This window comes from Serinus canaria, chromosome 13 (genome assembly GCF_022539315.1).
Source record: "Serinus canaria isolate serCan28SL12 chromosome 13, serCan2020, whole genome shotgun sequence".
In the NCBI taxonomy this organism is placed as follows: Eukaryota; Metazoa; Chordata; class Aves; order Passeriformes; family Fringillidae; genus Serinus; species Serinus canaria.
In genome coordinates, this window is record NC_066327.1 from 2,060,572 (window position 1) to 2,085,942 (window position 25,371).

At 61.7% G+C, this 25,371-nt stretch overlaps 2 protein-coding genes across 5 annotated transcripts; one reads left to right on the plus strand and one right to left on the minus strand.

The window, feature by feature from the left end:
* Window positions 1–559: 559 nt before the first annotated feature.
* Window positions 560–22,836, plus strand: ARAP3 (ArfGAP with RhoGAP domain, ankyrin repeat and PH domain 3). Of its 4 annotated transcripts, none has more exons than XM_050979820.1 (34): window positions 560–711; window positions 2,262–3,359; window positions 3,952–4,010; window positions 4,275–4,348; window positions 4,752–4,822; window positions 9,146–9,406; window positions 10,184–10,253; window positions 10,674–10,794; window positions 10,985–11,172; window positions 12,656–12,762; window positions 12,865–13,064; window positions 13,217–13,302; window positions 13,900–14,082; window positions 14,294–14,456; window positions 14,764–14,895; window positions 14,968–15,124; window positions 15,252–15,354; window positions 15,559–15,757; window positions 15,846–15,909; window positions 16,708–16,871; window positions 17,014–17,226; window positions 17,370–17,475; window positions 17,950–18,097; window positions 18,255–18,323; window positions 18,599–18,673; window positions 18,782–18,896; window positions 19,054–19,182; window positions 19,352–19,485; window positions 19,626–19,708; window positions 19,916–19,951; window positions 20,387–20,450; window positions 20,544–20,681; window positions 20,960–20,998; window positions 21,635–22,836. In XM_050979820.1, exons 2-34 carry the CDS (start codon window positions 2,302–2,304, stop codon window positions 22,199–22,201), a joined length of 5,376 nt encoding a protein of 1,791 aa, XP_050835777.1. In that variant the 5' UTR covers window positions 560–711; window positions 2,262–2,301; the 3' UTR covers window positions 22,202–22,836. The 4 variants fall into 4 exon arrangements, with proteins under 4 accessions (XP_050835777.1, XP_050835779.1, XP_050835780.1 ...); XM_050979822.1 differs by having other exon boundaries at window positions 2,262–3,353; XM_050979821.1 differs by lacking the exon at window positions 560–711 and adding an exon at window positions 1,976–2,111.
* LOC103817416 (proteinase-activated receptor 3-like) lies at window positions 22,810–25,278 on the minus strand. Its single transcript, XM_018915291.3, has 2 exons — window positions 24,984–25,278; window positions 22,810–24,118 (listed from the first exon to the last, which is right to left on the minus strand). Exons 1-2 carry the CDS (start codon window positions 25,078–25,080, stop codon window positions 23,052–23,054), a joined length of 1,164 nt encoding a protein of 387 aa, XP_018770836.1. The 5' UTR covers window positions 25,081–25,278; the 3' UTR covers window positions 22,810–23,051.
* Window positions 25,279–25,371: the final 93 nt, after the last annotated feature.

Sequence of the window (25,371 nt, forward strand, 5' to 3'; positions counted from 1 at the left end):
CAGAATGGGCAGAGGTTATCAGCATGGCATCAGGAGAGAGATACCAGCCTTGACACCCTCAGGGTTGGGTAAGAGCTCAGCTGGACAAACAGCCAGCCCTGCTGGGCTCTTGCAAGAGGTGTTGTGTTAAAAGCAGCTGGGCCAGGCCGTGCTGAAAGCTCAGGCTCCTTGCAGGAGGGAATCCCGTTGGATGTCCCTGTTCCACGCCAGCCCCTGCTGCCATCCTGCCCCTCAGCTCTCCCCACATCCCCCTGCCCACGGGGCACCAGAAGTGGGATGAGGTGCTGCATTCCCGGCATCCCCACAGCACAAAGGTTTTGATCTTCCCAAAACTTCACCCACCCAGCCCCCCAAGTGCCAGCCCTCCCACTCCCATAATCAGCACGGATATTTTAGCCTGTTTTCCTCAGTTTAGTCCCAAGGAAGGCAAAGTCTGGCTGAGGGACAGGACCCAGCACAGCCGGGGCAGCGTCATGCCTGGAAGGGACAGGACAGAGGGTGGGACAGGGATGGGGACCAGAGGGCTGGCCTGGAGGAGGGACCGGCAGTGGGAGGCGCAGGCTGGGTGCTGCGGGGCCCGCGGCAGTTCCTGCACGGGACTGCCCTGGCATCCCCCTGGAGCCCGGAGAGGGTGGCCCCGGAGCCCAGAGGACACTGCCACCACCGTGCTGACCCGTCGGAGCCGGCCCGGGGGGCTGCGGGCCGCCAGAGGTGAGGGACAACCGCGAGGGTGGCAGGAGGTGGATGGGACAGATTTGGGGATGGTGGGGAAGGGCTAGGACTGGGACAGTCCGTGCTCACTGTGCCAGCTGGGCAGGGGTTTGTAGGCACAGGGATCGTGCCCACCTGCCCGTGAAGTGTCACTGCCCCAAAGGGCCACACCACAACGTGGTGACCGGCACGGCCCCAAAGCGCCAGGCACGGGGAGGTCTCAGGAGCCATCTCCTCACTGGAGAAGCCCCAGGCAGAGCCGGCCGCAGATCCCTCAGGGCGATACAGGCATGAAAGAGGGGGAAATTGCCCCATTTCAGCCCCAGCTGCTGGGCAGAAGTGGGTACAGCCCTTTAACCCTGGGGCACAGACACTCAGCCCACATCGCTGGAGAACATCACTGCCCTGCCCTGCCTTTTCTGCGTGGGACATCGCTGCCCTGCCCTGCCTTTTCTGTCGGTCCTACACAGCCTGACAGCTGCCCTGTCCCCTGTCCTGCTCCCCGTGTCCCAGCCCCTGTCGTGACTGTCCCTCCTCCTCGCTGACAGTGTCCCCCACGTGCTGACGGGGACACCGCAGCCTCGCAGGGCGCTTCCCCACGGCACCCACGCAGCCCGGGCAGGCGGGGCCGGGCAGCGGGGCCGTGCCCGTGCTGGGCACGGGGGCTCAGCCGGGGTCTCCCGGGCCGGCTTCGGGACGCGGCTCCGCGGGAGGGGGCAGGGGATGCGTGGGAGCGTGCAGGCAGCAGGAAGGAAGCCTGCGCCGAACAATAGAGGGAAATGGAGGAACTGGAAAAAGATCCAGTGGCAGCACAGTCAGCACAGATGGTTTAGTGCGGAGCTGCGTGATTCATGGGAAAAGGCCCTCAGCAGGCTCTGTCCCTGGCTGAGCTGCAGAGTCATCTCGGGCTGAGCGTCCCTGGCGGCACCCGAGCCTGGCCGTGCCTCTGCAGCGATGTGCGGGCGGGGGTTCTGTCCGGCCGGGGGTGGGTGGGTGGGTGGGAGTCTGTCCCCCCTCTGTTTGCCCGTGAGTCATGCTGACCTCTCCCATGCCCTCGCCAGCAGTGAGAGAGAGAGATTATGGTCTGGCCCTTCCGGCCGCAGAGCCCTCCCCGAGCCGGCCGGCACAGGAGCTCATCATCCCCTGGGAGGGGCCCGCTGCTCCCCCCATTATCTGCCCGGGACCCCCCGGCGGCTGCGCGGCTCTGGCCCGCCCGCCGGCCCCGCGGAGCGCGGCATCTGCCCCACGCCCGCTCCCCCGTGAGCCCCCCAGCCTCAGCTCCTGCCCGGGTTAGGATCACGGCCTCGCCGACAGAGCGGGGCCAGGATCCGGCTCTGGCTGCCCCGGAGAGTGCTGCAGAGGCTGGGGAACAGCAGGATGTCGGCTCCCGGAGCTGGGAGGTGAGCGGCTGCGGGGACGGCAGCGAGGTGTGGGCGCCTCCGGGAGCGTCCCGCGCTCCCACCCGCGGGCTCCGCGCCCTTCACGGCAGCTGAACCCACCCCCTTTCCCTTCCTGCCGCCTCCTCAGCCCCTCTCTCCCCTCTCGCACAGATGATGGGCTGAGCATCCGTTCCGGAGGCACCCCAGGGCCATGAGCTCCCCGTGCGGCCCTGACTCGGATATTGCAGACTGGCTGGCCACCATCCACTTGGAGAGGTACCGGGATGTCTTCAAGCAGCACGGATACCACGTGGCCAGAGATGCCACCTCGCTGGACAGCCACCACCTGCAGCAGATCGGCATCACCGCCACCGGGCACCGCAAGCGGATCCTCACCCTGGCGCAGCAGACTCGGCTGCTGAGCCAGTCCCGGGGCAGAGCTGCGGCAGGAAACACCCATTCCCGAGGCACGGAGGTGCTGCATGCCCCCCAGGAGGGCAAGGATGCCATGAGAGCAGAGCCGGGAGGGACCAGTGACGCCTTTGGGACGCAGCCGCGTGTCACCGTGCCCAGCCAGGCACCGCCTGGAGATAAGGACGCCGCTCCTCCCACCCTGAAGCCGGTTCCCAAGCCGAGGACGGTTTTCCCTCGCTCAAGACCGGAGCAGGGATTGGTGCCCGTGCCCCCGGCACGCTCCACGGTGCCAACGCACGGCCCGGGCAGCGAGAGGGCACCAGCAGCCTTCGTGGTACTGGAGGGGTTTGTGCCAGGGGAGAGCTCCACGGATTTGGAAAACCCGGAGCCCGGCGCTGCTCCAGGAGCAGCCGCGGCCATGGGTGCCATCGCGTCCCGGCTGCGAGGGCGGGACAGCGCTCGGGAGGACACACGGCCGCTCCCGAGCCACGGACAGACGCTGGAGACAGCGGAGAAATGCCCCCCGTCCGTCCCGAGCGTGCCCCCACGGCACAGACACAGGGGCCCGGCAGCCGAGCCCAGCCCTGGCAGCGCCCAGGAGGCTCCCCCCGGCCCCAGCGCTGCCCTGCCCGCCCCGGCCAGGAGAGAGCCCTCGCCCTGCCCCAGGGCAGCCTCTGAGCCGGGCTCGGGGCAGCCCCGGCTGGAGATGGTGTCCAACGTCATCTACGAAGGACTCGAGCGCCCGGCAGCAGCCGCGGAGGAGCCGGGAGGGGAGGACGGGGCCCGGGGGGAGGGGGTCCCCCAGCCCCCCGCTCCGTGCCCGCAGGAGCACACCCGGCTGGAGGACAGGTCTGAGTAAGCCGGTTCTTCCCTCAGCCCTGGCAGCGGGGGAGGGGGCAGAGCAGGCAGAGATGAGGGCGCAGAGACCCCCCAGCCCCGGGACCCACCCCGGAGCTGGCCCTGCCTGCCCCCAGGTGCTGACGAGCCCCTCTCAGCACCCTCCCCGTGCCTCCCCCGAGCTGTGGTGCGGCAGCTGGGATCCCTCTGGGATGACAGGACGGCCCTGGGCCCCCCGATGGCTCCTTCTGGATGCAGGGAGGGGCTGCTGCCCTTCCTCTGCCCCTCTGGCAGCAGGGCCGGGGGTCCCCGGCATGCTGAGGGGGCGGCTGAGTGAGGTTCTGGGGCTGTTCCTGCGGGGAATGAGGTGGGAGATGCCAGAGGGGGGAGACGCTGCGGTGGGAAATGCCCCACAGCCCCAGAAAACCTCCCAGCAGTGCCAGGGTGGGGAGAGAAGGGAGCAAGGAGGGCACCGGGAGCGGGGAGGGGACGCTGCACACTGCAGGGGACAAAGCCGGGCTCGGGAGCAGCGTCCAGCGGCTCCTGCCCAGCCAGACCGGACAGCACGGACCCCATTCCAGCCACATAACCCCTATCCTGTTTCCCACAGCCCTGGCTGGCCCAGCGGGGCCCTGCCCCCCATCCCACAGAGACCCACCGGCAAGCCAGGTGAGAGCCCCCGGGGCACAGCCGGGACCTCGGGGAGGGGGAGGGGGGTCACCCCCAACCCCTGCCTGCCCCCCAACCCTGCCCCTGCCCCTGCCCCTGCCTTGCTCAGGACCGGGCAGAGCCCAGCCCCAGCCTGACACTGTGTCACACGCCCTGGGTGTCGGGGGGGCACTGTGGTGGGCTCGGGGGTCCCTCCCAAGGGCTGGGAGTCCTGGCTGCTCTCTGCCTCACCACTGATGCTTTCCCTCCCCTCTCTGCCCACAGAGGGGAATGATCTGCCCATCACCCCCTACAGCGAGACCATCTTCGGCCATGTGGCCCTGCCCCGGGAGTCAAAGGTGAGGGGACACTGTGGGGGTGGTGGCTGTCCCCTGCTGTCACTCTGCATCCCACCAGCTGCTGCAGAGTCGGGAGCTGCAGCTGTGAGGCCACAGTACCTGGGAAAGGTTCATCCCCCAGAGGGTGCTGGGCACTGCCCAGGCTGCCCAGGGAATGGGCACGGCCCCGAGGGTGCCAGAGCTCCAGGAGCCTTTGGACAGCAGGGATGCCCAGGGGGGATTGCTGGGGGGTCTGGGCAGGGCCAGGGGCTGGGCTGGATGTGTCCCTTCCAGCTCAGGAGATTCTGTGATGTTGGGTTAGGGTCACAGGCTGAGCCCCTGCACTGTGAGCCAGGCAGGCTCAGGGGGTCTGGGATGGGACAGGGCACAGGTGACAGGAGATGTGACCATTCTCTCTTCCCAGGGTGTTGGCATCTCCTCTGAGCAGAGCTACGAGGCCGTGTCCGAGCTGGAGCTGGAGCGGGAAGGCTGCAGGTAGGGATCAGCTCCTCAGGGCCACAGGGGCTGGGCTGGGCCTCAGGGGACAGGGCACAGCCCTGGGGACAGCCTGAGAAGCGATGGGGGGGGTCTTACCGCACGGCAGAGCTGATCAGGAGCCTCAGGGATGGTGTCAGCAGCCTCTAGAAGAGCTGATGGGTTTGGAGATGAGAAGGAGCTGTGCTGGTGGGAGATTTCTGAGGGCACAGCTGGGGCAGCACCAGGGGCACTGCACACCTGCACACCCAGAGGAACCTGGGTTTGGCCTCTGGGAACAGGGAAACACCATGGGGGACAGGGATTACTCAGAAATTAGCTGGCTCCAAGCTCCAGATGAGGGGCTGTACAACCCCTGAAGGCTCCAGCAGCATTAGATCAGCATCTGCTGCTCAGTCACTCTCTGGTGGAGGACAGTGAAATTGTGAGGGGCACCTTTAAAACGCTTTTGAAATGTACTTTCCATCACTCCTGATAGCATCTCAGAAAGAGGAAGGAAAGCTGCTCTTCCCATTTCAGATGGGGAGGGTTCCTTTTCCTGTGTTGCTTAGAAAGGAGGAGAGCTGCAGCTCTGTGGCCTTCAGCCCTGCTGTGGCCTTGCTGGCCAGTGCACGTCCATGGCCCTGCCTTTCTGCCTGGTGTGGGGACAGACCCTCCCGGTGCCTGGGTTTGGCATGCTCTGGGTGTGTGGCACGACGGTGGCACCTGATCTGGTGGCACAGATCACAGCCACACATGGGGAACTGCAAAGTTTTCCAGCCTGTGATATTACACACCTCTCATCAACTACACCCCCGCAATCCCAGTGCTAGCAATCAGTTGTGGGAGCCTTTTCCATGGCCTCAGGTGAAGTGCAGTGCTCTCCTGGGGGTCACAGTCTGTCTGCACAGAAAGTCTGAAATTCTCAGCATCCAGAACTCCAGCACCCAGGAACTGGAGTTTTGTACACAGAAATACTGAAATCTCCTGTGGAGCCTCTGAATCAGCTCAGAGAGGAGCTGGGCACTGACCTGTGTGCATCCAGTGGCTTCCAGGGACTTGGGATCCAGAACATCCCAGCTGGCCAGGCACTGGCAGCTGTGCAGGGATTTTGCAGCTGGCCTTGCTGAGAAGAGACAGGACGTGACCATCAGCAGTGTCAGGGGCAGCAGTTCAGGTTTTTTCTCCCAGCCCAAGCAGGATCAGGAGACAGAAAAGCTCTGAGACCCTTTTGCACTGTGCTCCCAGACTCCATCATCCAGCTGCCCCAGAGCTTTCCTCCCAGCCCAGCCCCACTGGTCCCAGCACATTCCCTGGATCCTGCTCAGCTGCTGGGGGCTGCTGGCCAGCCCTGGCCCCAGCTCTGCTGCCTCTGTGGGACCTCCTGGTCCTCCCCTGCAGCACTGGTGTTTCTCCAGTCCTCATCCTTGTGTCACTGAGAACCACCAGCCGTCCTCTGCAGCCCACCCATCCACTTGTCATGGGAAATATTTCCCAGTCCCAAACCTCACAGAGGCCATTCTGCCCCTTTTCCTACCTGTGGCAACTCCTCCTGCCCTCTTCTGGGGGAGCTTTGTCTGGCCCACACTGGTCCCTGTCTTGGGGTGTGGCAGTGGCAGTGTCAGGGGTGAGCAGAGCCACCTCACCTGCAAGAAAATATCCTCAGAAAGAGAAGAGGAATCCCTGCAAAATCCCTGCAAACTGGGAGCTGGGTCTCTGAGGGTGCAGCAGGAGGGATTTACCTGCTCTGAGTCTGAGCACCTGCAGTGATGTCAGCTGGTGAGGTCAGCCCCCCGAAATGCTGGTGCCCTGCTGCAGCCTAAGCGCCAGAGAGGTGGCACAGCAGTGTCTGTCACCCCACGGAGCTCAGGGGACTGGGTCACACTCACCAGGCACAGTGGGTGGGCTTTGCTTGTCCCTGCCAGATGCTCAGTGCCCTCTGTCTCTTTGCAGCTTCACTGACTGTAAGGCCCAACTCAGGAAGGGGCTGCCGTGAATTTTTTTCCCGTTTTCCTCTTGCCCCGACCCGTTCCGTGGGTTCTGCCTCCCACTCAGCCCTGGCACTCAAGGCTGCTGTCTGCCTGTGACTCAGAGTCCTCCAGCCACACCGTTCCCTGTCCAGTCCTTCCTGAAGCATCTGCAGACAAGGCTGGGATTCCAGCCAGATGAGTCACCCTGCCAAGGCTCTGTTGTGCTAATTAAACAGCGATTTTCCTTGTGCTCCGAGCCTCGAGGCCAGCCGGGGCCATTTCTTGTCTCTCCTGGAGCCACACAGGCCTTTTTCCCTCTCCATCCCCTCCTCGGCCCCAGCACTGCCCCACTTCTCTGACCAGACCCCAGCTGGGATGGCTCCAGCATCTTCCCAGGCAGATTTTGGGCTTGCTCCTGTCCCACGCGGATCAGGGACAACTGGTCCTCAGAAGGTGCCTGTCCAGGGCCTGTCCTAGGATGAGGCAGTGCCCAAATCCAAGTGTTGGGAGAGTTTAGGAGTGTTTGGGATCCTTCTCCTGGACCCAAAGCTTCTCATGATCTTACACTGCAGACACTTTCTCACATTCTGTGAGCTTCTTCTCCAAAAATGTCTCCATCTCCAAGGAGGATTCCCACAGCTCTCCTGCTCCTCTCCCACGTGGTTCTGCACTTGGCTCCTTGCTTTGTCTGATGTCACCCAGCTCCTGTGGCCGAAGCAGTGATGGCCAAGAGAGTTCTTCCAGTTCTCACAACCTTGCCCCATCACCCACCCTGCCCCCTGGAGATGCCCAGTTTGCTCAGGTACTCCTCAGATAGAAGCTGGGACAAGTCTTGGATCATCCTTGTTGCCTTTTTAGGAGCTTTCTCTTTGCCCTGGCATTGGATTCCTCAGGGGAATTTGGCATGGATGATCTCCTGTGGGTGCTGGGGTGTCCCAGGAACTGTCTTCCTGCCCATCACCATTGCACCTGGGCAGGCCCTCTGGGAGCTCCTGGGCCTGTCAGACATTTTCCAGCACATTTCCTTTCCAAGGAAAGAAAAATGCCTGGCTGAGGGGGCTGATGGGAAGGGGCAGGCTTTGCAGTTTATTTTTATAATTTCCTTTCATTGTTATGGCTGGGGAGCCCCAGCAGGGCTGGCTGGGGGTTAGCATGGCTTCCCAAGGAACGGGGATGGATGCAGGAGTTCCACCAGCCCAGCAGGCACAAAGGTGTCGTGGCAGGAGTTCCACAGTGCTGGGAATGTTGGAGGGCAGAGGGAGGGAGCAGCTGGGGTGGGTGTGCAGCAGGGAGCAGGATTTAGGATTGGGGATCTGCCTGGCTTCCTTTTGCTGCCCGTCAAGAGGGGCAGGAGGTGATGCCAGGGGTTTGGAGACGTGTGGTGGTGTGACATTCCCCAGAGCAGGGAAGCCCCAGCCTTTGTGCCATCACACAGGACTGGCTGAGCCTCGGGCTGCTGGTGGCCACAGGGCTCCAGAGCACTCCCAGAGATGCAGACCCCAACATCCCTGAGGGCGCCAGGCGGGTCAGGCTGAGGCCAGGAGCAGTGCCAGGTGTCCCCAGACATTGCTCAGGACCATGCTGTGCTGCCCAGCCAGGAGCAGTGCCAGGTGTCCCCAGACAGAGTGGCATCACCCAGGAGCACTGCCAGGTGTCTCCAGATAGGGTGGCATCACCCAGGAGCAGTGCCAGGTGCCCCAGACAGGGTGGCATCACCCAGGAGCAGTGCCAGGTGTCCCCAGAAGAGGTGGCATTGCCCAGGAGCAATGCCAGGTGCCCCAGACAGGGTGGCATAACCCACGAGCAGTGCCCAGTGTCCCCAGAAGAGGTGGCATTGCCCAGGACCGTGCTGTGGTGCCCAGCCAGGAGCACTGCCAGGTGTCCCAGATGGGGTGGCATTGCCCAGGAGCAGTGCCAAGTGTCCCCAGATGGGGTGGCATCAGCCAGGAGCAGTGCCAAGTGTCCCCAGCCATTGCCCAGGACCGTGCTGTGGTGCCCAGCCAGGAGCAGTGCCAGGTGTCCCCAGATGGGGTGGCACTACCCAGGAGCAGTGCCAGCTGTCCCCACATACTGCCCAGGAGCAGTGGCAGGTGTCCCAGCCATTGCCCAGGAGCAGTACCAGGTGTCTCCAGACAGGGTGGTATCGCCCAGGAGCAGTGCCAGCTGTCCCCAGCCATTACCCAGGAGCAGTGCCAGGTGTCCCAGGTGGGGTGGCATTACCCAGGAGCAGTGCCAGGTGTCCCCAGACAGGGTGGCATCGCCCAGGAGCAGTGCCAGCTGTCCCCAGCCATTGCCCAGGAGCAGTGCCAGGTGTCGCAGCCATTGCCCAGGACCGTGCTGTGGTGCCCAGCTCCCTCCCAGCCCTTTGCCGCAGGACGAGCAGCGAGTGCAGCAGCGAGGGCCGCAGCGAGGACGAGGAGGGCCGGAGCCGGCTGATCGAGCGCATCGCGCACAGCGACACCGAGGGCTACTCCACTGTGGAGGCGCCGGGTGCCCCGTTCAGCCTGCCCGCCCACCTGTACCCCGACGAGCTCCTGGACGACCTGACCATCTCCCCGTACGCCAGCTTCACATCGCTGTGCGAGCCCCGGCCCACCATGCTCGGCGGCTGGCTGGACAAGCTGTCCCCACAGGGGTACGTGGGGCTGGCCCGGAGCCACAGCGGGCTTGGGCTGGGAGAGACCTCAAGACTGTGCGAATTTTTCGTCACTCGGGGTCACCAGTCGTGGTGGTGGTGTTTGCAGGGGTCCTAGGAAGAGGGGAGAGATGAGGATCTGACTCCATGTTTCAGAGGCTCGATTTATTATTTTATGATATATATTATATTAAAACCATACTAAAAGAATAAAAGGAAGGATTTCATCAGAAGGCTTGAAAGGAAAAGGAAGGCAGAGAATGGAATGATAACAAAAGCTCCTGACTCTCAAAGAGTCCAAGCCAGCTGACTGTGATTGGCCATTAATTAAAAACAATCAACATGGACCAATCAAAGATGTACCTGTTGCATTCCACAGCAGCAGATAATCATTGTTTACATTTTGTTCCTGAGGCCTCTCAGCTTCTCAGGGGAAAAAATCCTAAGGAAAGAATTTTTCGTAACACTTGTCTGTGACGTTAAGATCACCTCATTCCACACCCTGCCATGGACAGGGACACCTTGAACTACCCCAGGTTGCTCCCAGCCCCACCCAACTGACCTGGAACACCTCCAGGGATGGGGCAGCCCCCGTAGGTAAAGCCCCCTTGGGCAAGGTGAGGTGGCTGCACCAGACACTGTGCTCCCCTTGGAAGAGGAACCTCTTGGGTGCCCCAGCTGTGCTGCAAGGCCCTCTGTGCAGCCGTGCCTGGGAGGAGGAAGGGTCTGTGAGGAGCCATCATCCCCTTCCCAACAGTTTTTCTGCCATCCCAACAGGAACTATGTCTTCCAGAGGCGCTATGTCCGTTTTGATGGGAAGAACCTGATGTACTTCAGCAGTGAGAAGGTACCAAGGGCACAGTGTGGCAGGGTGGGGAGGCTGAACCTCAACACCACCTGGGGAGCTGCCACATCCCCTTGGCCTCCCCTTGTCCTTCTGGAAGGAGCCAGCAGTGCTCTGCCATCACCAGGGTGGAGCAGCCAATGCCTGGCAGGCTCCCAGCACAGCCTCAGCCGTAGGGAGCCCAGGATAGCAAGGGTTCCTCTGCCAACAGGGAGCAGGAAAGGGGAGGTCCTGCTGGAAACAGGGACAGCCATGGATCCATCCCTTTCTGAATCCCCAGCACTCACCTGGCTGCTGGTGCCCGCAGGCTGTGCTGTGAGGCAGCACCAGCAGAGCACCCAGGGGATGTGGAGGGTGGGCCAGGTCATGGAGGTGCCCTGTGGGAAGGGCAAAGGGGGTAACCCCACCTGGGGCTTGTTCCAGGAACCCTATCCCAAAGGAGTGATCCCACTGTCTGTGATTGAAATGGCTCGTTCCACCAAGGACAACAAGTTCCAGGTCATCACCAGCCATCGGATCTTTGTCTTCCGTGCTGAGAACGAGGGTGAGTGAAAACCTGGGCCAGGGCCCACCAGCCCTAAGGACCCATCCCTGCCTCCCCTCTCCAGGCAGAGCACCCTGCAGGCAGCTCTCTCCCCATCCCCAAAACACCCCCTGCCTGCCTTTGGGTGCTCTGCTCTGTGCCAGGGCTGTTGGGAAGGGCTCAGCCCCGCTGCCTCCTGCCTGGTCCCCAGCCCAGAGGAATGAGTGGTGCTCCACGCTGCAGAAGAAGGTGATGGAGCAGCGCCTGGTGGGGTCCCGGCCCCGGCCTGCCAACACTGCCCACTGCCAGAAGTCAGGAACCCTGGAGCTGAAGGGCCAGAAGTCCAAGGTTTTCGCAGCCCTGAGCCTGCCTGAGATGTGGCTGTACAAGAGCGAGCAGGTTTGTGCCCAGACCCCCACGTGGGATGAGAGGGATGGAGGGAGCTGAGCCAGGGCTGGTGCCAAAGGGAGAGAGCAGAGAGGAAAAGGGTGGGCAGGAAAAAGGGAATGGCAGAGCAAGAAGCTGGAGATCCTGCCCAGGGCAGCAGTGATGGGTACGAGGAGTGGACCCCCTCCCAGTCTTGTCACTGTCACCAAATCATCATCATTTCCACCAGGCATTTTGGTCTCGGTCACACCAAGCATCCCAGCCCATCCCAGGGCAGCTGGACCAATGGCAGCAAACACACCTGCTGCAGGGGGCACTCACAGGGACAGCTGGTCCCTGTCACCTCCCACGCTGCTGCTGCTGCCCACAAAACACCTCACTTCCTTCCTGCTGAATTTTCTTAGCACCTCTGGTTTTATTTCCATTGCTTCACTTCCAGGTGCCTGCTGTGCACTAAGCAGCATCAGCTCTGAGGAGTCGGCTCAGGTTGATATTTGTTTTATGAGGGTCCCTGACTTGAATCCCCAAAAGAAAGGGACCTGGTGCCTTGGTTTGAACAGACAGGTGTTTGCTAAGGAAGGCAGGAACATCCCCTGAAATGGAAAATGTAAAACCCCTCCCTCTGAATTATTATAATTTTGAAATTAAGGGGCTCTCAGGCAAAGATATGGGAGGAGGAATAACAGTTCTTTACTAAGGAAGAAAATAAAAAAGAAATTAAAAATGCAGTAATACAAAACCCCACTGCCAGAGTCAGAGCAGGCCCTGAGCCCCTGTGTGTCAGGGTGGTGGCACAGTCCCATCCCAGGGGGCTCAGGGTGGTGGCACAGTCCCATCCCAGGGGGGCTCAGCCCTCCTGCAGTGCCAGCTGTGGTTCTGCTGGAGCAGGGATCCTGCACAAGGGGGGAGTTTTCCTCTGCAGCTCCAGGGCTGCTGGAGATGGGCCTGCTCTCCCTCTGGGAATGCAGGGCAGAAGAAAGCTGCTCCTCTGGGAATGCAGTGGGCAAAGGCTGCTGGGCTGTTCCCAGGGCAGATTGGATCCAGGTAGGAATGCTTGGCTCCTCCCCTGGGCGGAGCATCTCCCCATGGGATGGTGGAATTTGATCAGCCCTGCAGGGACACTCAGTGGCCATGGACAGCAGAGATCTCCTGGAGGGAGGGTTGGCTGTGGGAGAGAGAAAGAAAACTGCCCAAAGAACAGAGAGAACTGCCCCAACTCTGACAGATGAAATAGAATGCACACCCCCAGCCACATCTTGAAACCCAGGACACCTGGGTATCCACATTTCAGGGTCTGTGGGCAGAAGCTGCCTTCCATTTGAAGGTATTTCCAGGGTGCTTTATGTCAGATGAGAAGTGGCTGAGGGACCAGCGGGGCTTGTCCAGGCAAAGCAGGGACAGGATGCTGGGGGTGCCCTGGCTGCAGCCCCAACCCCACAGGTGTGCCCAGGGTGGTGCCCAGCAGAACCAACAGTGCTGCCACCCTGAATTGCAGTTCTTCAAAATGGGCATTGCCGTGTGCTTCATTGAGATGCGCGGCTCCACCATCCGCGAGGCCAAGAGCCGCAGCTTCGAGCTCATCACCCCCTCCAAAACGTTCAGGTGTGTGGGGATCTGGGGGGCTGAGCAGGGAGGAGCAGGGAGGAGCAGCCCTGGGCACTGATGGCTGCAGCCCCTGAGCTCTGGCTGTGCTGGTGCTCCCAGCTTCGTGGCCGAGTCGGAGCGGGAGAAGCGGGAGTGGATGGAGGCGCTGCAGGAGGCCATCGCTGAGATGCTCTACGACTACGAGGTGGCAGAGAAGATCTGGTCCAACAAAGCCAACAAACACTGTGCTGACTGCTGGGCTCAGAGTCCTGACTGGGCATCCATCAACCTGTGCGTGGTCATCTGCAAGCAGTGTGCAGGTGGGACCACTCCTGGGGGGCACAGGGGCATCCTCGGGTGGGTGTGGGCTGGGCTGGCCTGGGCAGCCATGGTGCTGCCTGGGATGTGGGCATATTTTGGGGCCCAGTTCCCTGGCAGGATCAAGGGGTGCTGACTCTCCTGCTCCCTGCAGGGCAGCACCGCAGCCTGGGTTCCAACATTTCCAAGGTGCAAAGCCTGAAGCTGGACACCAGCGTCTGGTCCAATGAAATTGTACAGGTGAGACGCTCATGGGTGCAATGAAATCACACAGGTGAGGCACTCGGGGGTGCAATGAAATCACACAGGTGAGGCACTCAGGGGTGCAATGAAATCATTCAGGTGAGGCACTCAGGGGTGCAATGAAATCACACAGGTGAGGCACTCAGGGGTGCAATGAAATCGTGCAGGTGAGGCACTCAGGGGTGCAATGAAATCATGCAGGTGAGGCACTCAGGGGTACAATGAAATAATGAAGGTGAGACACTTGGGGGTGCAATTAAATTCTGCAGGTGATAAGCTTGGGGGTGCAATGAAATCATGCAGGTAAGGCACTCGGGTGTGCAATGAAATTGTGCAGGTGAGGCACTTGCGGGTGCAATGGAATCATGAAGGTGAGGCATTCGGGGGTGCAATGAAATCATACAGGTGAGGCACTTGGGGGTGCAATGGAATCATGAAGGTGAGGCACCCAGGCCAGGGCATGCTGTGCTCTGGGGCCAGGTTGCTCCTGGTGGTGCAGCATTCCCACAGCTTCCCTCAGGATGCAGGAACACTGGGAATCCTGCTCCTCCTGCTGATCCTGGGGCTCTCCATGACCATGGGACTCTCCCACAGCTCTTCATCGTGCTGGGAAATGACCGAGCCAACCGGTTCTGGGCCGCTCGGCTCCCCGCCACCGAGGCCATCACCCCGGACAGCAGCGCCGAGCAGAGACGGGAATTCATCGCCCGCAAGTACCGGGAGGGACGGTACCGCCTGCCCCACCCCCACTACGCCACTCAGGAGGAGGTGCTGCAGGTAGGGGACACCTCCAGGTGCTGGGAGCCACCCCAGAGCTCCTGGTCTGAGGTGCTAGCACCTCCCGCCTGGCTGCGTGTGCTCACTCCCTCATTCCAGGCAGATTTTGGGAGGTTGTGCCCTGGTTTGGCTGCCTTGGAGCAGCCCTGGGAGGGAGCTGGCGTCTCCATGAGCCAGGGCAGGGTCCCTAAACGTGCCTGTTTCACCCCAGGCGCTGTGCTCTGCGGTGGCAGGACCAGCCCTGCTCAAGACCATCCTGCAGTTCTTCTCATCCTCGGAGGCTGCTCTGGCCTCTGACCCTTCTGCCAGAGAGACGGCCCCGGGAGCCGACCTTTGGTGGGGACCAGAGAGCAAAAGGCCCAGGAACCTTTCAGGTAAAGAGGAGCCTCGAGCCCCACCTGGCTGTGATGGAGGAAATTCCTCTTTGCTGCTGGCCCTGCCCCTCCTGGCATGGCCCAAGGCCCGGACACTCAGGTGTCCCGTGTGGTGGCTCCCTGGGGGGCCCGCCCTGTTGAAGGATTCCTCTGGAATCTCTGATTAGTGGGTTCCTCCGGAGTCCCTTTTCAGGGAACCCCATGCCTGCACACCCCGTTGCCTACACCTGTGTGAGGGGGGTCTCCCTCTGTACCCACAATCTGGTGGGTGCCTGCTCCCCCCCACCCTCCGTACCGTGTCCCACAGGGAGCCCCCGCACACAGGACCCGGGTCCCGAGGGTGTCTACAACGAGATCACCCAGCCAGTGACACACAGCGGGTACCTGTACCGGGCCACGGCCCCCCCGAAGCTCCCAGGGGCCAGGAAGAGCAAAGAGGGTGAGCGTGGGCAGCGTGGGAGGGCAGGCAGAGGGTGCCCACCCCAGTGCCACTGAGCCCCTGTTCCTGCAGACTTCCAGCGCACATGGTGCTCCCTGGAGAGAGCCCTGCTCTTCTTCGAGACTGAGAAATGCACTGAGCCCCTGGGCCACATTGACAGCGGGGATCTCATCTCCCTGGGGGTCAACAGAGCCCACCAGGCACTCACCAGCCCCGGCCCCACTGAGAGGTACCCCCAGCCCTGCCCCCAGTCATGCCCAGAGAGCGTGGGACACACAGACAGCGGGGCTGGGCTCCCTGCTCTGGCTCTGGGGGCAGGGACAGGGTTTCCCTCATGGCTTCTTCGTCCCCTGAAGGTTTCGTTTCACCCTTGAGCTCTTCCTCACCGGGGAAAAAGTGCAGCAGCTGGGAGCTGATGGGCCCGAAACGCTGCAAGCCTGGGCCAGTGCCATCGGCAAGGTGAGCCAGCCCCAGCGTGTCCCCAGGCTCTGCCCCTGCTCACCTACTGTGATTCCTCACAGCTCCCCATGCCCTTCATCCACCGTGGGAAGCACTCTCCTCCCTTTCCAGGGCTCCTGTCGTCCCTGGTGAGCTGCCCCCATCCTCATGGGGGTCAGCCCTCGGAATGTCTTCACCCCGCTCCTCTCCTGTTCCGTCCCACAGTGGTTCACCCCCGTGAGCTGCCACTGCCTGCTGGGCTACGAGTTCCAGCGCGCGGGCCAGCTGCGCTACAAGTGCATGCTGAACCCCGAGCGCTGGCAGAGGGCCTTCTTCATCCTGCAGAAGAGCCACCTCTTCATCTGCCCCGCCGAGGAGGACGGGGCTGAGGACAGCATCAACCTGCGGCGGCTGCAGGAGCTCAGTGAGTGCCGGGAGCTCAGAGGGCCCGGGACGGGCACCGCGGGGCGGCCCCGCCTGGCCCTCACTGCTCGGCTTCTCGCCCCATGCAGGTCTGGTTCCCCCCACGGACACCCCTGAGAAGAAGGAGCTGCTGGTCCTGGTGGAGATGGGGAGGTGAGTCCTGGCCGTGGGGATGATGAGGAGTGAGCCAAGCAAGCTCAGCTTGCTGGCCAGGGCAAAGCACTTTGGAATGTGTTGGGACTCAGATGTTTATTAGCTCTAGTCTCTGTTACAGTGTCACAAACCCTGAGTTCTGCAGCTCTTCACTCTAACAAACTAAAACTGGAGCCCTATCTCTCTCTCTACAAGGCCTTTTAAGGGTAAACTGTCCAATTAAGAAATGACACCTAAATTATTTTTACTTTTAACCCAATAACCAACCACCTGTGGCCCACAGTGCAGACTTCTATATCCAATTACACAAAACCACCCAAAACAATGGAGAAGAAGATGAAGAAAGAGCAGCCTCTGCCCTAAAACCTCCATCTTGATTTATATATATTACTATATTCTGAAACCTTAAACTCTAAGTTTTCCACCATGTGATATTACACACTTCTATTCAAACTCCAAACCCACCATTCCAGTGCTATCATTCCATTTTGGAAGCTTCTCCACAGCCTCAGGTCAAACGCAGTGTTCTCCTGGGGGTCAGTGCCTGTTAGCACAGAAAGTCTGAAATTATCAGTAACCAGGGTTCCCACAGGGATGGGCCAATGCCGATCCCAAATCCCTGGTGGGGAAGTTACAGGGACAGCAGGGCTGTGACCAAGGGCCTTGCAGGGGTGTTTAGGTGGGGTAGGGTGTCCCTCAGCTCAGCCTGGCTGGCCCTCGCTCCCTGTCACAGGCAGGAGGGATAACCTGCCCCTGTGACTACCCTCATTCCCTCTTTTCTGCCCTTGTTGTTCTCAGGACATTTTACCTGCAGGGCTTGTCGCGGGCAGACTCGGCAGCGTGGTACGGTGACATCCAGGCATCGGCAGGGGGCCGGGGCAACGCCCTGAGGGACCAGCAGCTGAGCCGGGGGGACATCCCCATCATCGTGGACTCCTGCATCGCCTTTATCACCCAGTACGGTGAGCCCAGCCCCCCCAGCTCCCTCCAACAGCTCGGGCTGGCCAGCAGATCCAGGCAGGGGGCACCGCTCCGGGGCCACCAGCTCCATGAGGGATTCTCTGAGCAGGACCCGGCCCCTGTGACCCCGTGTCCCTGTCCCAGGGCTGCGGCACGAGGGGATTTACCGCAAGAACGGAGCCAAGTCCCGGATCAAGGTACTGATGGAGGAGTTCCGGCGGGACGCCCGCAATGTCAAGCTGCGCATCAGCGACAACTTCATCGAGGATGTCACTGACGTGCTGAAGAGGTTCTTCCGGGAGCTGGAAGATCCCATCTTCACCCTGGAGCTGCACCCGCAGTGGAAGGAGGCTGCAGGTACCTCCTTCACCCAGCCCTGCTCTGCACTGGGTTCCCTGGGGAACCCAGCATTCCTCTGGATGGGTCCTGGTGCCAGCCTGGGTGCCCTGTCACCTCTGGATCCACTGGGTTCAGCCAGGATCTGGTTTTCCCCTCTCCAGAGATCTCCTCGAAGCCGCAGCGCTTGGAGCGGTACAAGGAGCTCATCCATCGCCTGCCTCGCCTCAACCACAAGACCCTGGCTGCGCTCATCGGGCACCTCTACCGGTCAGTGGGGCCCCCCAGTCAGGGTCCCCTGGTCCAGCCAGCCCTGTGGGGTCTCCCTGCTGCCCAGAGAGTGCTGGCTCCTATCCCTAAGAGACAGGGAGGGCCCATGCCCTGCTCCACTTGCTCAGCTGGTCCTGGGACACCTTGAACATTCCCAAAGTCATGCTGCAGCAAGGGGGAGCAACAGGAGGTTTGGGGCTAGGGGACAGCACCCTGTAGAATGTAAATGTCATCCAGTGCCCCAAAAAGACAGAAAACACTCAATTCCCATCGTGAGTCACCATTTGAGGTAGCGCCGTTGTCTGGTTTGATGTCAGAGGGAAGTTCTCTAAACAGGAACTGCCCAGTTTGGAGTTCCCACTGCTGAGGGGCTGGGGACATCCAGGCTGTTTGTATGAGGCAGAGGACGGTGGCTGGGGCTGAAACCCCACCCTGAGCAGGACCAGCCCCTCACCTCAGTGCTCCTTGTGCCAGGGTGCAGAAATGTGCAGACCTCAACCAGATGAGCACCAAGAACCTGTCACTGCTCTTCGCACCCAGCCTCTTCCAGACCGACGGCAAAGGGGAGCACGAGGTCAAGGTGATGGAAGATCTCATCGACAACTACGTCAGCATCTTCAATGTAAGCAGGGGCCTGCAGCCCCCTCCGTGCTGGGTCTGACCTCCTTGGATCCCCCCAGAGTGCCCGCCTCTGCCTCCCCCTGCATCCCTCCACCCTGGCCCTGTGTCCTCAAGCCAGTCCCATTCCATGCTGACCCTGTGCACCCTTCCTCTGGCAGATTGATGAGGATCAAGTATCCCAGATGGATCTGGAGAACAGCCTGATCACCACCTGGAAGGACACTCAGGTACTGGAAATGTGCTTGTTGGCCCCCACCACATCAGGGACCCCTGGGCTGGGGAGACTGGCTGGAGGATGGGGACACTCCCAGCTGCCCCCCATGGGTCCCCACTGTCCCATATCCTCACTTGGGAAAGGATGTTCCCCCTCTTATCTCCCCTGTGCCCACCACCCTGAGGCTCCTGCCCCAGTTTCCCAGGACACCATCTCCAGCCCCGGGAAGGTGGGATGTGCTCAGCACCCACACCAACACCCCACCAATGCCACCCGCTCTGCCCCCAGCTCTCCCAGGCAGGAGACCTCATCATCGAGGTGTACCTGGAGCAGAAGGTGCCCGACTGCTGTGTCACCCTGAAGGTGAGTCCCAAAGCAGGGCTGTGCCAGAGCTCGCGAGGAGGGAGCTCCCGGTGCCCCTGGGACCCATCCTGCGCCACCCGCTGCAGCTCCCCGTGTGTCCGGCCCCAGGTGTCCCCCACAATGACAGCAGAGGAACTGACCAACCAGGTGCTGGAGATGCGCAACGTGCCCGCCAGCCTGGACATCTGGCTGACCTTCGAGGCGCTGGAGAACGGGGAGCTGGGTGAGCACAAGGGGATGCCCAGGGGGTGCTCCTGCCATGGCCAGGCTGGTGAGGGGCAGGTGTGGGGGACAGGGGGTGGCTTTCTGGTGGTGGCAGAGGGGACAGGAACTGGCACAGGGAAGGGGGCACTGTGGTGAGAGTGTCCATGTGTCCCCAGAGCGGCCCCTGCACCCCAAGGAGAAGGTGCTGGAGCAGGCCTTGCAGTGGTGCAAGCTCCCAGAGCCCAGCGCCGCGTACCTCCTGGTGAGGAAGGTGCCCATCGGCGAGGGCAGCTGTCTCTTCACAGGTAAGGCGAGCACAAAGGGACCCAGCCCTTCGGAGTGTCTCCAGTGGGTGACAGCTCTGCCTGAGCTTCCCCTTGTAGCCATCAGGGGCACATCAGCAATCCCACAGTGGGGTCCCCCTGCAATGCCACCTTGCCAGCCCCCTGACCCTTATGTCCCCACACTGGGCAGGTGCCAAGCGTGAGACCCCCAAGTGTGGGCTGCTGAGGTGCCGGGAGGAGCCCCCCAAGCTGCTGGGGAACAAGTTCCAGGAGCGTTACTTCGTCATCCGGGACAGGAGGCTGCTGCTGCTCAAGGAGAAGAGGGTAGGGGGATGCTGTGGCAGGGACCTCAGCCCCAGGGGTGGCAGGAGGAGCCTGGGGACAGCAGCGGCACAGTGGTGGCTGTTCTCCTGGCAGGGAGGCTGGCACCAAGCCGGGCTGACCCACTGGATGTCCTTTCCCAGAGCGCCAAGCCAGAGCGTGAGTGGCCCCTGGATGCAGCCAAGGTTTACATGGGCATTAGGAAGAAGCTGAAGCCACCAGCTCAGTAAGTGGGACCTTCCCATGTGTGGCACTGGGGCAGATATCCACCCCTCAGTCCCAGCTCCTGGCACCCAATCCCAGCTGCTGGAGTACACCTGGACTCAAAGCCTGTGCCCACAGGGCGAGATCAGCCCCCTGCCGCACTGCCCACACACCCCAGGCTGTGTCTGAGCTTGGCAGTGCTGCCCTACAGCCTTGTGTTCCTTTCCAGGTGGGGTTTCACGCTGATTCTGGACAAGCAGCAGCTGTGAGTACCTTCCCCTGCCATCCTGCGGCTGGGGGAGGTCGAGATCTGTCCTCAGTTTTAGTGGGAGTGGGACAGCCAGGGGCAGTGGTACAAGGCCCTGGGGTCGGGGCAGAGCTGGGGCTATTGAGAGGCAGAGTGGTGGGGCCACATTGTCCTTGCACAGGATGGGAGCCAGGCTCCAGGGGCCACCCACGTCCCTGCCACACATCCTTCCTGCCTCCCTACCCACCACAGCACCCCTGCCTGGTGCAGAGTGCTCTAAAAGTTCCCACCTTGCCCTCAAGCAGCTATTTGGGCACACAGAGATTTTTCAGTCATTTAGCCCCTTGGGGTGTAGATGAACCTGAGAGCCCCAGGTTCACAGACAAGGTGACAAGGGGACATGGGCCCCACTGCCCCCACTCCCTGGCAGCTTCTCCACTATTTGCTCTGCAGGTACCTGGTGTGCTCAGGGCAGGCCGAGCTGTGGGACTGGACCACCAGCATCCTCAAGGCTCAGGTGGGTGCAGGCTGGCGGTGCCCCCCAGCTGGGCAGTGCTGGCAGGGAGCTGGCAGGGCCTGACCCCCATGCCCACCCTGTCCCTGTGCACAGCACGACGACCTGCGCCCCGTGGTCCTGCGCCGGCGCTCCTCCCCCGACCTCGCCAAGCAGAAATTCGGGACCATGCCACTGGTGCCCCTGCACGGGGACAGCACTGATGCCACCATGCTCTCTGCCAACCAGACCCTGGTAAAGCCCCTGCAGTCCCCCCTGCCCACAGGTGCTCCTGCACCCATCCTGGTCCTTGTGCCCACCCCAGGACCCCGTGCCCACCCTAGGGCTGGAGAGGCTGGCGCACCGATGGGGGCTGTGTGTGCTGTGTGCCATGCTCGTGTCCGTGCCCGTGTCTGTGGCAGCTCTCCATGCCTGCAGGCTCCTGCAGCCTCTGCCCTCCCCTGCCTGCCCAGGCAGCCGTGGCCCTGCTCTGTGCTCTCGTGCTCACCCCTGTCCGTCTCCTCTGTTTCTAGCGCCGTCTGCACACGCGAAGGACTTTGTCCATGTTCTTTGTAAGTACCTGCACACCTGCTGCTGGCTTTGCACTGTGCCAGGGCTCACCTGCAGCATCCCACGGGCACTCAGAGATGTACCCACCTTGTGTGGCAGATGAGGGGGTGCCCACTGCTCTGCTTGTTCCCTGCCTGGGGATGTGGGTCCCTGCATGGTCCCCGTCTGGGCAGGCAAGAGCACACCAGTCCAGCCCAGTTCACAGAGCCTCTCCCATTGGGCACACATTGCCCATAGGGTATCAGTGGAAGAAATGTGAGGAAGGAGGTTTAGGTGTGCCTTGCCATCAGGTTATTTCCAAAAAAGCCACTGGGCTGAACCTCATCTCTCCTTTATGCTCTGCACAGGATCCACCTGCCCGCCCCACCCCGGAACGCTCTGCCAAGGGGTGCTGGGCTGGTGGCATGGACCATGCCCAGGCAGGGACCAAAACTTCCCTTCCTCAGCCATAGGGAAGAAAGGGCAGCAGTGCCTGAGCCGAGGGACCTGGTGGAGGGAGGGTGCCCTGCAGGTATCAGCCCCATGGTGAGGGACAAGGATCCCCAGGCAGTGCAGAGAGGGCAGGGTGAGGGGGGGACAGAGGGGTACAACTGAGCTGTGTGGGCAATACCCCTCACTGTGCCCCCTGCCCTCCCCAGCCCATGAAGATCCACCAGGACTCCCTGGAGGAGCAGCAGGAGAAGGAGGCAGACACTGATCCTGTCTATGAGGAAGTGGGGAACTTCCCTGAGCTGGCGGCACTGGACCTGGGGCAGGGGCTGCTGGCAGAGCTGGCGGCCGTGCCCCCCGTGGACAGGTCCAAGAAGCCATCCCCATTCCCTGAGGAGCCCCCAGGCACTGCCCTGCGCTCCTCGCTGCCCGCCAGCCCAGCCCAGAGGGTGACAGGTCCCTCTGTCACCAAAGCCGTGTCCCTTGAAAGGGGCTTGAACCTGGAGAGCAGCAAAGCCCCAAGCCCGGTGCTCAGACCCACCAAAACGTCCTCTCTGGAGAGGAACATGGAGCCTTCCCTGGCACTGGGCAGGGACTGGGAGCAGGCAGCTACCCCGGGGAGCAGCCCCACAGCAGAGACCTCCCTGGAGCTGCCCAGGAAGAGGAGCTTGCAGCCTCCCTCACCCATCAGTGACAAACTGATGCAGGAGCTCAGCAGTGTCATCCTCAGGAAGAGCGATGGCCAACCCCCAGGGCCTGGCCAGCCGGTGACATGACCCGCTGTGCCAAAAGGGGTGGCCACCGACCTGGGGGTCAAGTCATGCCCGGTGGCAGCACTGATGGGTACCCCAGAGCCAGAGAGGATGGGTGCCCACACTCCCACATCGTGGAAGCCCCACCCTGCTCCTCCTCCTCATCCCAGAGCCAGGCTGGGATCGGGAACCGAAGGGACAAGTGGTGACCAGGATGTTGGGCCGTGGTACCCCCTCGTGGGAGGGCTGGGACTGCTGCCACCCGTGCTCTTGCTTGGGGGTGGCACATCTGTCATGGAACCCAGCACGAGGGATGCAAGTAAAGGGGAAAACAAAAGCAGGAACGTGGTGCCCACGTGTTTTGGTGGCACAGCACCGTGCCAGGCAGGGGCCATGGGGTGCCTGCCAGCACGGGGGAACACAGCGTGTCCCCTCCAGAACTGGGCCTGCGGGGCAGGGCCAGGACACTCAACCATCCCCCTTTCCCTTCTTGCATCCACTGCAGTGTAGTTTGGGGGGAAAAGAGGAGCAGCAGGAGCAGGGCTGGCCGTGTGTGCCTGGCGTTAGTCCTGGCGATGGAGGGCAGCCCCTCCTCTGCGAGGGTGTTTGTACCTATTCCTGCCACCAGCAGGGAGAAATAAAGGTTTATTTGTACTCTGGAGGGTTTGGTCACTGCAGGAGGAGCGGTGAGGGACGCCAGGGTCTGGCAGGGGGGGAGGTCGGGGTACCAGACACCCAGCTGAGGGTGTCCCATGGGATTGGGCAGTGCTGGAATCATCGGGGGGCAAAACCAAGGCAAAATCCTTGTGAGCCTCGGATCCAGGTGGGATTTTTTTGCCCAGGTCTATTGCCAGCCCTTCATGGTGGACACGCTTCAGGCTCCCCCATCCCCGGGGCAGGGGGACACAGCCTGGCAGCCCTGGCTCTGCTCACTGGACCTCAGGGGCAGGGCTGTCTTCTCCGTGGACCTCACAGATGAGGCGTCGAGCCCCCGCAGGCAGCGGCCTCCTGCATCCCGGAGCCAGCCCCGAAAATCCCGGGAGACGTAGAAGTAGATGAAGGGATCAAAGCAGTTGTTGCAGGCGCTGAGCACCAGGGTCAGGGCGTAGGAGATGTAGGTGCCATTGTTGCAGCCCGTGGGCTCCAGCAGGTAGTGGATGAAGAGCATCACATTGCTGGGCGTGAAGCAGAGGATGAAGACCAGCAGGACCAGGGCCAGGACACGCACCACCTGCCCGTGGCTCCCTCCCTTGGCCAGCAGCCGTGCCAGGATGCAGCTGTAGGAGATGATCATGAGCACAAAGGGCAGGCCAAAGCCCAGCCCCACCAGGGACAGGAAATAGTAGCCAAAGAACCTTTGGGTTTCCTTTTCTAGCACATCGTGGCACGTGGTGATGTTCAGGCTGGAGATATGGTGTGTGTGGGAGCGCAAAAGCAGAGGGCTCATGCCCAGCCCCACTAGCAGCCAGATACCCACAGAGATGCCAACTTTGCCTCTCATCCAGCTGGAGCCCTTCCACAGGAAGGGGTGTGCCACGGAGATGTAGCGCTCCAGGCCGATGCAGGTGAGGAAGAAGATGGAGCTGTACATGTTCCCGTAGAAGAAGGCCACCATGGCACGGCACAGGTAGTCCCCAAAGGGCCAGTGGTTGCCCAGGAGGTGGTAGGAGATCTTGAAGGGCAGCAGGAGGACAAAGAGCAGGTCGGCCCCGGCCAGGTTGAGCAGGAAGATGGTGCTGGAGCATCTCCTGAAGTTGGTGGCCAGGACCCAGCAGGCCAGAGCGTTGGCTGGCAGTCCCACCAGCAGGACCACGGAGTAGAGGGCAGGCAGGAGGCGGGTGCTGAGGGTGCTGTTGAGAAAATCTTCCTCAGAGGCCTGGGAGCACACGTCCTTCTCCTGGGGAGTGAGGGGGACCAGGGCTCGCCCTTTCTTGTTGGGCACTGCGGGGACACAAGGGGACACAAGGCATCGGGCTCAGCCGAGGGCAGGAGCTGTCACCCCTCCCTGAAGAGCCACCACTGAACACAGGAGGTGGCATCTCCCTGTCCCATGGTAGGGGAGCCCCCAACACCCTGCTGCCCTCACCCTTTGCCCCGTTCTGTGCCAGCCATTACCGGTGCCAGCCCATCTGGGTGCCCTGCTCTGAGCCCGGACAGGCTCTGCTCCCACAGCCCTGGTGCTGCCGGTGTCCCTTGTCCTACCCAGCCCAGCACAAAGGGGTCAGGAGGGCAGCACGGGGCTGGGATAGTCCCAGCCGTGTCCCCAGCTCAGCTTCCCCCCACAGACAGAGACATCTTCTCATCTCCCTGTGGTCAGGGGTTTTTCGCTGCGTGCAAAAAACAAAAGTGAAGAACAGGAAGGTCCCAGGACACCAGAGAAACAGTCCAGGACCAAATCCCTTTTCTGGCTTGCTAAAAAAAAAACCAGACAGGCTCTGCACGTCACCCCCAGCTGCAGAATTTCTATCCTGATGGTCCCCAGAACACCCTGCCCCGGGGGGGCTTTGGTTACATCCAACACATCTCTCACAACCTCTGCCCCCTCTCCACATCAAGGGGATGGAAAATCCAGATTACGAGAGCAGTAATCTGAACTTTGCTGCCAAAAGGGGAAATGCTGGCTGGGTTTCAGGTCTTCACTCAGATTCTCAATATGGACACAGAGGGAATGCAGCAGTTTGGGGTCCCAAACTATCCCCATGTCACCTAGCCATCACCTCCAAGTGTCATGAGACGTGATGTTGGGGTGTCCCAGTGAGGTGTCCCTGCCCTACCCCATCACCCCCAGACCCACCAAGGCACTTACCTGAGGAGGGTTGGGCAGCAGATCCAAGCCAGGCACAGCTGAGCAGGAGGGTGACACAGGCAGCAGCAGAGGCAGGTGACAGCACCCGCCAGGACATCTCTGCGGAGTGGCCGCTGTGCCAGCCAGGTCTGCACAAATGGCACAGGGCTGGTGACACGGCGGGGCTGTCACCCGTCCCTTTCTCTGCTGACACCCCCACTGTGTCTCCACCACGTCACAGCGGCGTCCTGCCCACATCCCTGCGGTGTGACAGCCAGACTGAGGCGCTGCGTGACTGCCAGTTGTCCCCTCGGCGAGCACTGGGGCACGCCATCGAGGGGGGAAATTTCCAGCTGCGTCACACGACCGTGGGGAGGAGGAAGCAGCAAGAGGCAGCTGGAGGCAGCCA

Excerpts from the sequence above, each read along its gene's own strand:
- LOC103817416 (XM_018915291.3), bottom strand. The coding sequence starts at position 25,080 with ATGTCCTGGCGGGTGCTGTCACCTGCCTCTGCTGCTGCCTGTGTCACC. Across the intron at positions 24,119-24,983 it reads TGCTGCCCAACCCTCCTCAG|TGCCCAACAAGAAAGGGCGA; the intron begins GTAAGTGCCTTG and ends GTGTCCCCGCAG.
- ARAP3 (XM_050979820.1), top strand. The coding sequence starts at position 2,302 with ATGAGCTCCCCGTGCGGCCCTGACTCGGATATTGCAGACTGGCTGGCC. Across the intron at positions 3,360-3,951 it reads CGGCTGGAGGACAGGTCTGA|CCCTGGCTGGCCCAGCGGGG; the intron begins GTAAGCCGGTTC and ends TGTTTCCCACAG. Across the intron at positions 15,758-15,845 it reads GCGGCGGCTGCAGGAGCTCA|GTCTGGTTCCCCCCACGGAC; the intron begins GTGAGTGCCGGG and ends CGCCCCATGCAG.